At 41.8% G+C, this 15,601-nt stretch overlaps 1 protein-coding gene across 2 annotated transcripts in view; it reads right to left on the bottom strand.

Moving 5' to 3' along the window:
- FAT3 (FAT atypical cadherin 3) overlaps nucleotides 1–15,601 on the bottom strand; it is a 721,964-nt gene that overhangs the window by 80,166 nt on the left and 626,197 nt on the right. For both annotated transcript variants that reach the window (XM_030918946.1, XM_030918947.1), the window contains 3 exons: nucleotides 13,466–13,662; nucleotides 12,316–12,469; nucleotides 8,769–9,002 (listed from right to left, as the gene is read on the bottom strand). In XM_030918946.1, the coding sequence (XP_030774806.1) occupies nucleotides 8,769–9,002; nucleotides 12,316–12,469; nucleotides 13,466–13,662 (585 nt within the window). The remainder of the gene's footprint in view (nucleotides 1–8,768; nucleotides 9,003–12,315; nucleotides 12,470–13,465; nucleotides 13,663–15,601) is intronic.

Below are 15,601 nucleotides of genomic sequence, written 5' to 3' on the forward strand. Positions count from 1 at the left end.
CCACTTACTAGATGTGTTTCTGGGTACACTTGGGGATGTCCCTGTGGCCTGATCTCCAGGGTCTGGAGAAACCCAGGGGTGCTGTCTCAGCTGAGAGATGAGGCTGCGAGGAAGTTGTCTACTTAGAGAATCCTAAAAGGGAGAAATGGCAGAATGTTTGCATGCCTCCACTGTGGAAGACATGGACAGAGCCAGTTTCTTCCAGATGTCACAGACTGCGCCTTCTCTCTGTCCCACACACTCACATACCGATGCCAGTGAAAAAGCCTGCTTCAGGATTCACCTCTGCTGTCAGATGTGCCTTTTTTTTTTTCTTTTGCTTTTGGAGCACAGTGCAAAGGTAGTATATTTAGTCAAGTTCCTTAAAGACTGGAGTTTCAGAGAGTAAATGCTGAATGTATATTGTCTTCCTTGTTTCCTTTCCTTCGGGAGCTCAGAAGGGTGACGATAGAAGATTTGACATCAAATACCATCACCAAGAGTTGGACCTTTGCTTTAGCTATCAAATCTAAAAGGGAGTGTCTAGGGCTCCAGTATAGACAAGCATTTCGGATTCTTACAGATTGGTTTGAGCAACACTTCCTCAGACACTGTCCCAAGAAGATGCAGGAAACTGAGAACCCAGGGCACGTGAGATGCTTTTCCACTAGAGTTGCAGCATCTCGTCCACATTTCCAGTGGACTTTTGTCACCTCCAAACTTTTCTTCCCAAGTCTTGGTTCATGGTTCTCAAAAAGTGGCAGCCAAAAAAGGCTGAGATGGGTCAGAAGAGGCAGGAAAACCACTGGATAGATTCACTGAAGGTGGTTTGGTCAGAAAGATCTCCATCTAACAATCGTTAGTGGTCATTTTCATGCATATTCCTCTCAAATAAATACATTCCTCCTTCATAGGCAGCTATGCTCTCAGAGCAGATGGTGCCCTGGCCAGCCCTGTACTTCCTCTGACAAGATCTATGCTTTGGAAAACCCAGTTCATTCCAGCATCTTCCCTATGAATGCAAAGTGCAGGGGTCAAGATGCTATGTCTCTCATGAAATACTCACTACACAAATTCCCAACATGGACAGCAAGCTTACACCATTATAGTGAATGCCAGCACAAAATGGAGGATGATGAGGACAACTGAGACACACACTTGGGGCAAAACAGGGAAGTTCTGTCAAAAGATAAGTTTTCTTAGTGTCTTTCCTCTTTTCCATTAATATGAGGATCAAACTATGAACTTTAGGGGAAAGGCAGCATTCTGGAAGACTCAGAATTTTTCATATTTTCTATTAATGCAATTTACTGATTGGGACCACTGCCCATTCATGTATTAAATAATTTGGCACCTACAGAGCCCTCACTGGGTGAGGAGTTTCTCTTCATTTTTTTACCGACTCCCTCTCACCTTTCTCCTCACCCTGAAACAAACTCCTGCATCTCCTCAGGTCACTCAGCCCAGCGGCTGCCCTGCTTATCTCAGATGGCAGTCCACTTTCTGTATAGAGACATCCGAGGGCAGGCGTGTGCCTCTCAGTGGGTTTCCTTAGTATCTCCCTTGGAGCATCTCCCTTTGTGTTTCAGTTTTTCCTTTCTGCCTCTCTCTTTCCTTTTACTTCTCTTTTATTTTTATTTTTTTGAGATGGAGTCTCACTCTCTTGCCCAGGCTGGAATGCAGTGGGGTGATCTCGGCTCACTGCAACCTCCACCTCCTGGGCTCAAGTGATTCTCCTGCCTCAGCCTCCAAGTAGCTGGGATTACAGGCTCATGTCATCACACCTGGCTAATTTTTGTATTTTTAGTAGAGACAGGGTTTCACCCTGTTGGCCAGGCTGGTCTCGAACTACTGACCTGAAGTGATCTGCCCGCCTTGGCCTCCCAAAGTGCTGGGATTACAGGCATGAGTCACCGCACCCAGCTCTTTCCTTTTACTTCGAAAGCCAAGTAGTCCCTCCACACCCCTGAGGCTAACTCTCCCTGCTCATGAGTGATGTCACCTTCTCCCACCTCTTTGGGACCCACTGGGGCAATTGTTCTTTCCTGCTTTCATCGTTGCAGCAGAGGCAATGAGTGCTCACCAAGTCTCCCCGGGCCTCTCCTATGTGTCCCTGCTCCTATGCAGGTGGGCCAGCCTGAGGGACTCCTTCTGGGCAGTGGATAGTGGTGGAGTGATGTGGTCTTCACTAGGCTGAGGCAGCTAACAGCTGGCATGCTGCCTTCATCTCTCTCTTCCCCCCTGCCATGACCTTGGAAGCCAAAGGTCAGAAGGTGGTGGGACCAGATTTCTGAGTCACTAGATAGACTCCCACTGACCTGTACTTCACCTGGGCAAGAAATAAGCTTTTGCTTTGCTAAGCCATTGAGTCTTTTTACGAATGATCTCAGTCTTGCCAAGCCTGTCCTGGCTAATACTCATCTCTCCGTCTATCTGTCTCTCTGTCTCTCTCCTTTATCTCTCTCCATCCAAGTTCAAGTCCCAACCCTTAGGACTTTGGTAAGTGCTAATACCATTTGGTGAATCCTTCCTGAGTTGCCCCAGTTGAAGCTTCCTTGCTTACATTGCAATGCTCCCATGTGGACCTATGGAGAGTTTTACATGTGCTATCTGACCAATCCTTACAAAATCATTAGTTTTACAGATGTAATTTCATTACCACACTCCTCATAGTTTTCTAGGAATCTTGTTGTACAGGCCTGTTTCCCACTATGACTGTAAACCCCTTGAAGGCAAGACTGTCACAATGAGCAAACATGTCTTTATTCCTGACTTCCTTCTGGAGGTTTACACTTGAATTCCCAATGTGTCCCCATGTTTCATCTTCCTTCCATGCCAGGCTGTACTGTTGACTGCCTATGCTACTTCTGCTCATGCAGCACCTTCACCTGGTGCCCATGTTTGAAATTTTGACTAAATAGCCTACCTTGCTTTTGGTCTAGTCAGTTGCCAAAATCTACAGATTTCACATATGAAATCTCAATCTGGCTTTCACCAGCTCCTTATTTATTTTTTATTTTTTAATTTTTTTTTTTTTTTTTTTTTTTTGAGACGGAGTCTCGCTCTGTCGCCCGGACTGGAGTGCAGTGGCCAGATCTCAGCTCACTGCAAGCTCCGCCTCCCGGGTTTAGCCATTGTCCTGCCTCAGCCTCCGGGTAGCTGGGACTACAGGCGCCTGCCACCTCGCCCGGCTAGTTTTTTGTATTTTTTAGTAGAGACGGGGTTTCACTGTGTTAACCAGGATGGTCTCGATCTCCTGACCTCGTGATCCGCCCGTCTCGGCCTCCCAAAGTGCTGGGATTACAGGCTTGAGCCACCGCGCCCGGCCTATTTTTTAATTTTTTGAGATGAAGTCTTGCTCTGTCACCCAGGCTGGAGTGCAGTGGCGTGATCTCAGCTCACTGCAAGCTCCGCCTCCCGGGTTCCCGCCATTCTCCTGCCTCAGCCTCTTGAGTAGCTGGGACTATAGGCGACCGCCGCCACGCCCGGCTATTTTTTTGTATTTTTAGTAGAGACGGGGTTTTAACGTGTTAGCCAGGATGGTCTCGATCTCCTGACCTCGTGATCCACCTGCCTCGGCCTCCCAAAGTTCTGGGATTACAGGCATGAGTCACTGCGCCTGGCCCACCAGCTTCTTATTTTTAAATCCCAAAGCCACCACTCTCATTTTGGCCCGTGTGGTCTTTCTTAATACACTCCTAGGAGCTTTCCTAGGCCCTGGTTTTCCTTGTTCCAATTCATTTCAGAGACTCCTATCAGATTAGCATCCCCCAAACTCCGAATTCATTATTTCTTTTCTCAAATGTGCTTAACGGTTCTTTTCCATCTGTTTAATTAAGTGGCCTTCACAAACAACCACAATCGGGCCCGGTCTACTTTTCCTATCTCATTAATCTCTCCTCCCTCCTGGACCAAGTGATGTTCTCTCAACTATTTAGTTGGGTCCACACTTTCCCAACTTCCTGGCTCCTATCTTCCTGAATGCATTCCTACCCCTGACTGTAGAAATCCTATTCATTCTGGGAAATTTGCTTTTTTAAAATTTTACTTTAAGTTCTGGGATACATATGCAGAATGTGTAGGTTTGTTACACAGGTATATATATGCCATGGTGGTTTGCTGCACCTATCAACCTGTCATCTAGGTTTTCAGCCCCAAAAGCATTAGGTATTTGTCCTAATGCTCCTCCTCCCCTTGCCCCCCACATTCCAACAGGCCCCAGTGTGTAATGTTCCCCTCCCTGCATCCATCTACTATTAATGGTATGTGTGTTCCCTTTAACAACTATTCATTTTACTACTATTCACCTTTAACTTCCCTTTTTCATAAATGTTGGGTCATGAAGTCATGTCACCAGTTTATGGGAGCAAAGATATTTCCAATTGAACTTAATGCTAAAAATCTAGAGAGCTGCCATGGTATTTCTAAGAACTCATAAAATGGGTGTAAAATTATCTTGTCCTCTTCTGTTTTTATTTTATTCCTGACCCAGGCAATGACTCTAACATTAATGTTAGTTCATTATAAGTGATTCATAGAAAAATAGTTGTTTGGCTAAAAGCAAGAATATATTTTAAATTTATCAAATCAGGATATGAAGGTTTAGCAAATCATAGAGTCAGATTTCAGATTATATCCTTGTCTTTTCTTTGCAACTCATATGTAGTCAATTGTAGTACATTTTGTAGTCAGTTGCTGGCTGTCTTAGTCTGATTGGGCTATACAAAATACCTGAGACTTGGTAATTTATAAACAACAGAAATTTATTGCTCATAGTTCTGGAGGCTGGGAAGTCCAAGATCAAGGCACCAGCAGATTTGGTGTTGGTGGGGACACATTCTATTTGAAAGGGGCCTCCACCAGACACTAGGTGTTCTTGCATGACAGAAGGGACAAACAGGCTCCCTCAAGCCTCTTTTATAAAGGCACTGAAGAACCCTCAGGACCTAATCACCTCTCAAAGGATGCATCTCTTAATATGGACACATTGGGAATTAGGTTCCAACATACGAATTTTTGAGGGACACAAATTTCGGATCATAGCACTGGTGGAATAATTTACAACTTCTGGTAAAGCAATGTGCTTAACCAAAGAAGTTTCATGAAACAAATATGCCTGTCATTTACACAAATGAAGCCAATGATCTTCAGTAGGATCAAAAACCAATTAGACAACTTGGATGAATCTTAAGAGAATTATGCTGAGTGAAAAAATAAGACCAATCTCAAAAGGTTACAAACTATATAATTTAATTTAAATAGCATTTTTGAAATAAGAAAATTATAGATATGGAAGTCAGTGGTTGTCAGGGGTTAGGGATTGGGAAAGAGGTGTAGGGAGGGGGTGGGTCTGGCTCCAAAAGGGCAGCAAGTGGGAGGTGTGTAATGTATGAATGTGGTGTTTACATGAAGCTGCACAGGTGATAACATTGCATAGAAATATATATACACACACACCCTGAAATTTGAATAAACTCTGTGGATTGTACCAAGGTCAATTTCCTAGCTCTGTTGGTATACTATAGTTAGGCAAGGTGTTACCACTGGGAGAAGGGCTGGGTGAAGAAGCTCTTAACTTCTCTATATATTATTTTGAAGCTTCCTGTGAACCTGTAATTATTTCAAAATAAAAAGCTTAAAAATCAGACCTTTCCTTGTCATACTAGAGAAGGATCTGCAAACGAGGTCAGGAGGTAACACAAGTGTATTAGTCCATTCTCATGCTGCTAATAAAGATATACCTGAGACTGGGTAATTTAAAAAGGGAAGAGGTTTAATTGACTCACAGTTCTGCATGGTTGAGGAGGCCTCAGGAAACTTACAATCATAGCGGAAGGCCAAAGGGAAGCAAACACATCCTTTTACACATGATGGCAGAAAGAGGAAGTGCCAACAAAAGGTGGGAAAGCCCCTCATAAAATCATCAGGTCTCATGAGAACTCACTTACTGTCATGAGAATAGCATGAGGATAACCGCCCCATGATTAAATTACCTCCCACCAGGTCTCTCCCACAACACATGGGGATTATGGAAACTACAATTCAAGATGATTTGGGTGGGGTCACAGTCAAACCATATCAATAAGTAAGAAAAGTGGCTAGCAGAGGCAAGGTTAGTGCTGTGGCCAATGTCAAGGATGCAGCTGCTCTTTAACTCCTGCCATAGGGGACCTGTGTGCCTGGAATTGCTGAGTCTTCTGAGTGCTGTTGTTTTTATAAAATGCTGCAAATCTAAATTTCTAATAAAATTCTGACTTTTAAATATTAACAGCTATTTTTCTTTTGTTTCTTTCTTTCTTTTTCTTTTTTTTTTTTTTTTGAGATAGAGTCTCGCTCTGTTGCCCAGGCTGGAGTGCACTGGTGCGATATTGGCTCACTGCAACCTCTGGCTCCTGGGTTCATGCAATTCTTGTGCCTCAGCCTCCCGAGTAGCTGGGACTACAGGCGCATACCACAATGCCTGGCTAATTTTTGTATTTTTAGTAGAGACGGGGTTTCGCCATATTGGCCAGGCTTGTCGTGAACTCCCGACCTTGTGATCTGCTCACCTTGGTCTCTCTTTTGAACACTGTAAAGGCCAAACTAGAAAGCTAGATTTGTGTGCAATGGCCATTCATGTGCAAACTCAGCTTCCAGACAGAGGTTCATTTTGGCTCCCAGATAAATGCCATCCTCAACAATCTGGTAATCTCAGTGCACAGCTCACACTGGTTTGTAATCTCTTAGGAAACAGGGAGAAATGGTCACTTTTGAGGCAGTAAATGTTCTTATCAGGCCACTAATGAAAATGTCTTAAGCCACCAATCATTGACAGGGAGTCTGAAGAATGTCAGCATTCATTTGATTGCAGCTCAGACTGATGCTGCTGCGACTGGAATCTCCTGTTTACTCTGTCCAAGACCTTCACAACCACTTCGTCAGTATGCTGTCTAAGGCGTAGGAGGTGCTCAGTCTGTGTTGTTAGAAATATTCATTTGTTCTTCCTCAGCTGTCTTAGTGCTTGTACATTTTAAAGCTAAAAGAGATCTACAAAAACTGAGAAAATGAACTAAAATCTGGTATCTTATGCCACAGTTTTCATGTGGCTGATGCAATGGCCTGGTGACTATGCTTTATACATAGATGCCAGCAGTACCCTTATAATCTGTGTCTCTATTTGAAGCTTTGAATATAAGCCTCTTACTCATTATCAAAAAATGAGTTGATCAAGGTGCTGGTAAGATCCTCATTCCAGTTTTGGTTCCTTAAAGTCTTTATCATCTCTGCCCTGTTAAATATCCAGAATCTAGACACTCCTTCCTCCCCAACTCCCAACCAGGCCATCTGACTCAAAAGAAGTGAAAGGAGGACATAGTATGTTCTTCACAACTTACAAAACAGCTCCAAGCACACTATCTGTGAGTCAGTAACACCCCAATCCACCTCCGCACATTTCAAAAGCACCATGTGCACTAATCAGACATCCGTGTCCAGTCTAGTAGCCTGGGTACACTCAATTCCTTCATGGAGTGCCGAGAAAAATTCCGACCTTTCAGCTTTTAAAATTTCATCTATGGCCTAATTATACATTCTCAAAATCAAATTTAAAATGATTAAGTGATTCATTTCCATTAATTCTGTTCTCTTTCCCCAAAGTCATCTGCTAATAAGAGTCCAGAGAATGTTTTCTAATCCTCCTTTAAAAAAGAGACTATTTGTAGGTATTACATAAATATATATCAGTAAGAGGTCTTTCTTGTTTGCCATTTTTCACAAAGCTCTTTAATATGTAGACTTTTAAAAGGGTTGGTTCTCAGCCTTGAAAATTATGCTAATGATGTAAGAGCAATAATTCAAATTGTAGCCACTAATTTCTCTAAGGGAAAATATGCACAGACCCTGGGCTCTACGTTTGTTTTTAACTAATTATCATGTATTTACTTTTTCGTTAGTCCAGTAATTTTTCTTTCAATTCAGAATTAAGCAATATGACACTGAATTATATAAAGGCCTGTTTAGCATAGCAGACACACCTCATCATTTCCTAGTATTCTGATTTACAGCTCTTAAAATGCACAACCGAGAGGCTGTCTATATGCCCTTTTGTATTTATATTCCATCATGCAGTCACCTCAATAACTTATGCATTCTCAGAAGGTCTACCTAGCAATTAACTCCAGTCTTTTCTAACTCACCATCTCATTATGTAAAGTGGATTTGAACATAAACTTTATTAGCAACTTTCAGTTCTAATTCCTTATTTCCCCCACCCCCACTCTGCCGAACAATGTCAGTTTATATGTGACAAAAATGCTTTGGAAAATGGCAGTTTAAAAAATCCATGTTGGACTGGCAGCACATTTAGTAATTAGTTTTTGCACAGCTAAAGCATGTGACCCAGTTCGTCACAGAAATGGAAACGAATCGAATTCTCCCTGCTTTACAACATAGCCTTTTGACTATGTTTAGGAGGAAAAGACAATGAGGAAATCTATCATTTTTATTCAAAAGGTCAAAATCTAAAAACAACAAAACAAAACCCAAACCAACCAACCCAAACTCCTTTGCTAAAAGGTAAAGGACTTCTTAGTATCTCTTCTTCAAACTCGAGAAAGAGGAGGGCCAACTTGCAGACTTTCCTCACGCATATGAAGTGTATCAGGTGAATAGTTGAAATGGGGTTTAATGTACATGTTCTTGTGGTAAAGAACCAAGGGGGCTGATGAAGGTTCTCATAAAACTAAAGGAATGGCAGCACCTGAAGACAAAGTGTCCACTGTGTGACAGGGAGATGCCTGCAACTGACTTACCAACGTCGGGGTCCACGGCTTGAACTCTGGTCAACAGAGCCTTGGTGGCTGTGTTCTCATAGACGCAGGCGTTGTAGTGGTCAGAAGAAAACACAGGGGGGTTATCATTCACGTCCTCCAGGATTAGGTGGATGTTCGACTGGCAGAACCTGCCACCCCCGTCAGTGGCTTTGGCCATCAGGCTGTACACAGGGACCCTTTCCCGGTCCAACAGAGCCAAGGTTTTTAACTCGCCTGTGAAAATAAATGGCAGCACGATTGGTCTGAGTTTTTAAAAACTGTCTTTCTTTGGAGAGCAGAGGACCAATTATATACACAATTCTCAACATAGGAAGGACTAATGTCATTTGGCCCAGGTGTCCCATACTTTAAAATGTAGCAAATCCAACAATTTATGTGTCATGGAAAGATGTATGGGATTCTAGATGCAAAAACAAAACAGCTGTGTGACCTTCAAATTAATTAATCCCTTTTCGAAACCTCTGGTATAAGGGGCTCTTTCTTTTGGCTACATGGAGAAGCCTCAAACCTCTTTAAACCTCTCAAGATCTACACTGGAGATCAGTCTCTGGATTTCTGCTATATGTCCAGAAAACACACAGAGAATGGACTTGCATCTCTAGCTCTCTGATGGTCAATATTGTCAACAACCCACAGACCCAGAAGGGCAGTCTCTTCGCCTCCAGATATTCCACTTTTTACTCCATCATTTGCAGGAAAACAGGTAATGAAAACAGAAGCTGGCTTTAGGGGAGCAGGGTCTTGAAGGACCCCGATTGTGCAAAGGTTAACCCTTAACTTGCTGGATTGTGGAAGGGCCTGACGTTGCTTCGGGAGGAGTCAAGTGGGAGAAAACTTGAGGGCATGGAAAAGCAGCTCCTTAGCATCCCACATGGAGCAATGTTATGTCTGTATTTTAACCACTGGAATAGCTGTATTGGTGCTGGATACCAGCTTGTGTGCAGATATTTTTGTTGTTTAAGTTTCATAAGATAATGACAACAAGCACAGTGACAAACCTGAATAAATGTTATTTGGTGGAAAATATGACTCATGAAATATTATTACTCCTACATAAAATGAGTAGATATTATTTGGATGAAGCCCCTATATTTATTAATTTATTAATTTATTTTATTTATTCATTTATTTTGAGACTGAGTCTTGCTCTGTCGCCCAGGCTGGAGTGCAGTGGCACCATCTCTGCTCACTGCAAGCTCCGCCTCCCGGGTTCACACCATTCTCCTGCCTTAGCCTCCCGAGTAGCTGGGACTACAGGTGGCTACCACCATGCTCAGCTAAATTTTTTTGTATTTTTAGTAGAGACGGGGTTTCATCGTGTTAGCCAGAATGGTCTTGATCTCCTGACCTCATGATCCACCTGCCTCGGCCTCCCAAAGTGCTGGGATTACAGGCATGAGCCACTGCGCCTGGCCGAAGCTACCTATATTTATTAAAGGAGTTCATCTTTTAGCTTCCTGGCCATGGCCAGCCAGTTCTCGGATACAGGCTGGATCATTTCCCTCTCCTACTCAAAAAGCATCCAGGGCATTTGATTGGAACATTCAAGACACTCCACAATCTGGCCTAAAGTAGTTTTCCCTCCACTTTTGTATATGACATTACCTGGATGCGCTATGCTCTGTGCTCATGCTGTTCCTACAACTTGCAGTTTCCTGTTTAAGCCACTGGGAATTCTGACTCAGTTCAAATGCTAGTTCTTCCTTTAAGCAGTTTCCTTGTCTTATCAGAATATTAGTTACATCTTCATCTGTGCCCAGATATGGCTCCCCTTATGTTTCTCCTGAACACTCATTTCATTGTGCCTTACATTATTATTATTAGTTTACTTGCCTGTCTTCCCTACTGGATTATAATATCCCTTGGGCATGATTTATTTTGTTTATCTTGGAGTCTACCACAAATATCCCATAAAGTGCTTTTATGTCTACTGGCTACTCAATAAATGTTACCTATTGAATAGATAATCATCAGGCCCATATAGGTGAGTACTATATTCCCATGAAGCTAAGTCAGTGCTTCCTTGTAGGATGCAACTTCTTATGGGAGTGGGGCAGGGAGGAGCCACTACCTTTTTGGAGGCTCAATAGTCAGTTATTGTTCACTAGAATCAACACAACACTGAAAATATGCAAGCCAGCCAATCTTTATGCTTAAATTAAAAATGTCATCAGATGGGTCATCCAATCTACAAAACTAAAATAATTTGCCTCCATATAAAAGGCTTTTCCATTAGCTCTGGCCTTCAATGCAGGCATCTGCCTTTAGTACCTTATCAATTTTACCTGAATGTACAACCAAGCAAATCTGAGGGCTCATAGGTTTGGATAAACTAGGCAAGCAAGTTTGATAAAAACTAGACAATTGTGTTAATAAGAACCAGAAAGGGACCCTAAAGACATTTCAAAGTGAGAAAAATTCTCCTTCCTATGAATTGCTGTCTGGTTTTTATGGCAACCTGCATTTGTGATATAACTTCATTTATACCTGTTACGAGCATATACCTTAAAACTTACAGATATGAGAAACAAGAGAAGCAAACAGAGATGTCTCCTTACTTGATGCTAATAAATGTAGGTAAAGTCTGGGCAAGTTTTACAAAGGAAATAAAAAGTTTCTGTGGTCCAGAGCACCCATATTTGGATGTGCTCCTATAATTTCTTAGAGCCCAAGATACTGAGCATCATATTCTTGGGGTGCAGAGGATGATACCCCAAAGTATCATGCTTTGGCATGCTGAGAACCTTCAATTAAAAAAAATTTGGAAGGCCTTAAAGCTGCCTTAGAACCAAGAACTTTCAAACTTTCTCTTATTCCCCTCATCTCTCTCAAGTGCAGGTGAAGACTCTCTTTGAAATTTCCTCATCTGACTAAGAAAACTTCTTTCCAAAAGAAATGCATTTGTCTTAGGATCCACCTGCATAGAAATCTCATCAAACAGCCGGGAAAGATTGACCACTAGAGAAGAGAAAAGAGACAAAGAGACTAAAAGTCATCACCACATCCAGATTTTCCAGCTCTTCTTCTGAGGGCAGCTCCGAGAGATTAACTGGGAGACTTTATCTGCATAACTAGATAACCTTTGTTCACAGTCAGTTCAATCCCTTACCTTCCCAACTTTTTCCAGTTCCATTGAGTTTCCTAGGAGAATTATTTACAGAATAATGGATGCCCTCCAGGTTATTCACTTCTCCTAAAAATCATTGACTACTCCTCTAAAATTGCCTACAGTCCCCCAACTTCCCTCTCCCCTAGCCTTAACCATCTCACCCTTCTTTGAGTCTCCTATTTTTGGGGCTGTGGTACCCGTGTTCACATAAGTAAATCTATATGCCTTTTCTCCTGTCAATCTGTCTGTGGTCAGTTCATTTCAGCAAACATTCAGAAAGGATGGAAGGGAAATTTTCCCTCCATCCCTATAAGAGCAAGTATACTGCTAACTATTTACTAGTGATGAGACCACGTAAGTTTAACTTCTCTCATGGATTAACAATGACATTTACCCAAAGAATAAATTTCAGCTTACCACTTTCTGGATCTAGAAAAAATTCACTGTTTCCAGATCCATAGAGTGAGTATCGTATATCTCCATTGGATCCAATATCAGCATCCTTTGCACTGACTTTCAGGATGATTTTATTTGATGGAATGTCTTCAGGAAGTAATGCTGTATATGCAACCTGGACAGAGGTGAAGAAAGGTAATAAAAATCATTAGTATTTGTGGGGGCAATTGCCATATTTAGCATTATATAGGATTTCTTTAAAAATTCATTTATATAATTTAGCTTTTGTTATTTTTTCCTTCACTACAGAAACATATTACAATATATTATGAAACATCATATATCTGCTACTCTACCACTCCCATGCTTATTCATTTAACAAATATTTATTGAGCATCTACTATGCGTTAAGTACCATTCTAGACACTAAGAGTACCATGGCAAAGAAAACAGAAGAACATCCCCACTCTTGTGGAACCATAACACACACCACACATTGACCATATTTGTCTGTTTTTCTCTTGAGCCCCAATGAGTCCTAGGAATTCTCTTCAACTCTTTAAAGAGCCACTACCAGCATTTGGCATTAGTATGAGAGACTAAATCTATTTGCAATACTTTTCTAATCTATAGGACATCAATATTGTCTCTCGGTCTACATGATAGAAAAGAATAAATAGTGATTTAATTTCGGTATGCGAAAACATAAAATCTAGTACTTGTACCTTGCATTGACATTATGTTTTATATAGTAGTAGAAAGGCCGCTTCACAAGGAACTGGAGACCAGTGTTCAGCACCAACATTACCACTAACCAAATGTGTAAACTTATATAAACAAGTTAACATCCTGTAGAGTGGTCCATTTCTCTTTTATGATATCAGTGATTTAAACAGAATAAGTACTAAAGTGCTTTATGACTTACTCAAAAAATTATTTAAGACATTTTTTTTTTTTGGTGGGGGCAGGGTACAAAATTAGGTATCTGATCTTACTACCTATACTCTTTTCGTGTTTTCAATATTTCTTCCTAAACGTCACCTCCTACCCTCTTATACCCAATTGCAGATAAGAGCAGAAGTTTTCCTGGCCTTAAGAAGCAAAGTGAAATGGGCTTTGATTTAATTTTGGAGAAGCACAGTAAAAGCAGAGCCCTATTCCCAAATCTCACCTGCTCACACACTGGGCTATTGTCATTCACATCACTGACGCTCACTTCCACCATGGCCTGTGTGACAAAAAGCCCGTCAGTGGCAGTGATATTGAGAAAGTAAATGTCCTGTTCTTCTCTGTCTAGAGGCCTCTTCACATAGACCTTCCACTCACTTTGCACCAGGCCCAGGGCAAACCTTCCTCGAGGGTTTCCTCCTGCAGTTAAAAAAACAGAAGAGCTTTTGAAGACGTGCAATGAAATGTCTTAATCTACACCTACCTTGAGAGGTGCATGTGGAGTCATCCAGGTACTCCTCAAACTGTATCATTTAGGATACTAAAAAGATACTGAAACTCCCTTTGATTCTGGGGCAACAAAGCATGATATTTACATGCTTGGCTTCTGTGAAAAGCAAAACAGTAACTTTCCAAGATAATAAAATCCACTTAGAGAAGCTGGAGATGATCTCTTGTTTAGTTCCCCTTAAGAACAATCAAATTCAAATTGTGAACAATCAATGGTCTTCTCAGGCTGACACAATTGTCTTTCCACTTAGTCTCAAGAGAGGATGTAAAACACTCTAGCTCTTGTTACCAAGACAATTTCATTAGCCGTTGATTATGCAGTCAAGGAAAGGCAGTTAGTTCTATTAAGGAATCTTTTAATGAAGGCTTTATCATAGAGCTGCGCTCTTCTCATAAGAACTGGAGTTTGGGGGAGAAAAGTTTTCACGACAGAGGAAGTCCCATTAGTGTTAAATAGCCCTAACGAGGGGTCATTTAAAAAGCAGTTCAAAGATAAGCATTGCAATTAGATCAAATGTATCAGAGTGAAGCTGGGGAACATGGAAGAAAAGAAAACAGATGAAGTGGAACAGCTTTTTAAGATGCTGAAGCACTGACAGCGGTCCCAGCAATATGACTTTTCCACATCATTAAGGTACATGGGGGCAAAAGCAGCTTGGGGAACAAGACAGGAGGAGGAAGGAAGATCACAACCTTGACATAATCTGCAAGAGGAGAAAAATGTCATTTCAGATACCGAGAAAGACTGGGCAAGACCGCTGGCAATAAGTCAGGAGTCAGGTTTGATGATCACTATTTCATTTATTTGGACATTCAAGTATTTATCATATACTCTGGGCCAGGCATTGTTCTAGGCAGCAGGGCTATGTCAGTGGACAAAACCAGCAAAGATATCTGCTGTCACGGCAGAGATCACATTCTGGAGGGAAAGACTGAAAATAAACAAATAAGGAAACTATACTGCATACTGACTACTACTTCATTGAAAACGTGGAGCCATATCCTCTACTTACAACGAATCTTTACAAAGCAGAGGGCAAATATCAGGGTCCTACTGAAGAGACGGAGTGGGATTCTGAGTGCCAGACCACATTCTTGCTTATAAGGCAAGGGGCTGCTTACTCTGAGGGCCTCAGCACTGGGAGTGGGGGCAAGTCACAGTGGAATACAATGAAACCAAATCAGCCAGACAGTGTAGAAAAGGTGAGAGGTGCATATTCCTCTGGGGCAGTGGTTCTCAACTGGGGACGACTGTGCCCATCCCCTCTGTGGGGATATTTGTCAATGTCTGGAGACATTTTTGCTTGTCACTTTGGTGGGAGGGAAGTGATGGTGGTGGTATGTGCTACTGGCATTTAGTGGGTAGAGGCCAGGGATGCTGCCAAACATCATACAGTGCAAAGGACAGCCTCCCTCAGCAAAGAATTGTCTGGCCCCAAATGTCAATAGCAGTGTGGCTGAGCAACCCTGCTCTAGGGAGCTTCAGGGTCCTCCCTGGGATATCACTTTCCTCCACCACTGGCCAGGATTCAATTATGCTTTAGTTGAATATTATTTCAACGCACACAAATTTAACCTCTCTATTAAATGCTTTCAGTGCAGGCCCACACTGTTCTTTTGTTACATGAAATGATTAATGGTACTTTGTTAATCGGAGGCAGCACAGCCAAGTTGTGTTACATCAAGAGCAAAAGTTAAATCTAATTAAAATCAGTTGGTGGTTGGCACTGCTAATAGTAACAGTAGCTTTAAGCTATTCTGTACTCATTACTTTGCTAAAGTCAATGGGATAGTCCCTTTAAATCATCCATTGACAATTCAGAGGCTATCTATAAATAATTAAGGCTGA

The sequence above is a fragment of the Rhinopithecus roxellana genome, chromosome 15, assembly GCF_007565055.1.
Source record: "Rhinopithecus roxellana isolate Shanxi Qingling chromosome 15, ASM756505v1, whole genome shotgun sequence".
NCBI lineage: Eukaryota > Metazoa > Chordata > Mammalia > Primates > Cercopithecidae > Rhinopithecus > Rhinopithecus roxellana.